We start from the raw sequence: 1,706 nt of genomic DNA on the forward strand, positions 1-1,706 counted from the left end.
AACAAGAAAAAGATAAATAATTCAATTTAAAAATGGTTAGAGGACATGAACAGGCGCTTCACCAAAGAAGACATTCAGATAGCCAACACACCCATGAAGAAAACACTCATGAACATTAGTCATTTGAGAGATGTAATTTAGGACAGTGATAAGCTACCACCTCAAAGTTCAAAACAACAACAGAAACCAGAGAAGGCTGGAGAGGGTGTGGAGAGACAGGAACCCTCATCCACCGCTGGTCAGCCAGTGTAATGCGATGATCTTCTCCTGTAAAGAGAAGCTTAAAAACCACAGGGCAGTTCTGCTCCACCCTATTGGGTCGCTAGGAGTCGGACCCCAAAGACCCCGGCCCGGTTCAGGTAGGTTATGCTGGGAGACACAATAGAGCTAACCACCAACTATCTTCCCTATATGGTGAAACTGTACTATGACCAGATGGGGCTTGGCTTTTCTTCTTGTACATCTTATCCTTAGTAATATGTATCACATACAGATGTTGCAATACCTCATTTACTGATGTCATTATTCTGAGATGTGCACTCACAGATGTTAAGAAATGGAGTTTTTAAAGATACTGAAAAGGCATTAAGCGGGGGAAAGGAGGTATCCAACTTACGTCTGAGCAGACTTATCACCGAGTCTTCGTGCAGGAACCCCATCCCAGGTTGGGACTACCTGTACTTAATGGTCACATCGGGTATCATTCAGAGAGCACACTTGGTTAGGAGGAGAGGGAACAAAAAGAGAAGATTGCTCATGAAAATGAAGAAATTTAATTTCTACTTAAGCAATGAAAACAAAAATTCCATGAAAACCTTCCAACATACACAGTCCTGGCTGCATTCAAAATTTCCACCGTCTTCAGAGCTACTGTTTATACACACATAGATGCTCTTGTGGCGCACTGAGGGCAGTCAGTGGCGGTGAAGTAAAGACACTGGGTGTCCACTGGACCCCACCTATGACAAACTTTCTAAACTCAGGTGCAGAAAATCCCAACCAGATATTGTTGAGGTCTGTTCTCAAAACTGACAAACCAGGCAAAAGTGACAGTCTTAGGTTCCAAACATTTGACCGTGGGTACCCTCTGAACGAAACCTATTCAATGATTGCACTGCAGGGATAAAGGGGGACAGCAAGAGAGACCCCCAAGAAACACCACCTCCCGCTCTTTCTGACTCTATGTAATAAACAAGATCCCTCCTACCATCCTATGGAGATGTATCTATATATTTTTTGATCATTCTATTGGGGGCTCGTACAACTCATCACAATCCATACATACATCCATTGTGTCAAGCACATTTGTACATTTGTTGCCTTCATCATTCTCAAAACATTTTCTACTTGAGCCCTTGGTATCAATTCATTTTTTCCCCTCCCTCCCCCATCTTCACTCCTCCACGAATCTTTGATAATTTATAAATATGATTTTTTCATGTCTTACACTGTCCGATGTCTCCACCCACTTTTCTGTTGTCTGTCCCCCTGGGAGGGGGTTATATGTAGATCATTATGATCAGTTCCTCCTTTCTCCCTCCCCCTCCCCCTCCTGGTATCACTACTCTCATTATTGGTCCTGAGGGATTTATCTATCCTGGATTCCCTGTGTTTCCAGTTCCTATCTGTGCCAGTGCACATCCTCTGGTCTAGCCAGATTTGTAAGGTAGAATTGGGATCATGATAGTGGTGGTGGTGGTGAAGAA

At 43.4% G+C, this 1,706-nt stretch overlaps 2 protein-coding genes across 2 annotated transcripts in view; both read right to left on the minus strand.

Annotated features, from left to right (window-relative positions):
* LOC123522144 overlaps positions 1–681 on the minus strand; it is a gene marked incomplete at its 5' end in the record, with an annotated part of 31,413 nt that extends 30,732 nt beyond the window's left edge. Inside the window, one exon of the mRNA XM_045294065.1 lies at positions 617–681. Within this exon, the coding sequence (XP_045150000.1) occupies positions 617–681 (65 nt within the window). The remainder of the gene's footprint in view (positions 1–616) is intronic.
* The window catches only part of N4BP2L2 (NEDD4 binding protein 2 like 2), a 25,603-nt gene continuing 24,514 nt past the window's right edge, over positions 618–1,706 (minus strand). Inside the window, exon 7 of the mRNA XM_045294064.1 lies at positions 618–716. Coding sequence (XP_045149999.1) covers positions 701–716 — 16 coding nt within the window. The 3' untranslated portion in view covers positions 618–700. The remainder of the gene's footprint in view (positions 717–1,706) is intronic.

This window comes from Echinops telfairi, unplaced genomic scaffold (genome assembly GCF_000313985.2).
Source record: "Echinops telfairi isolate 266 unplaced genomic scaffold, ASM31398v2 ScPeMD7_2565;HRSCAF=3150, whole genome shotgun sequence".
NCBI classification, from domain to species: Eukaryota; Metazoa; Chordata; class Mammalia; order Afrosoricida; family Tenrecidae; genus Echinops; species Echinops telfairi.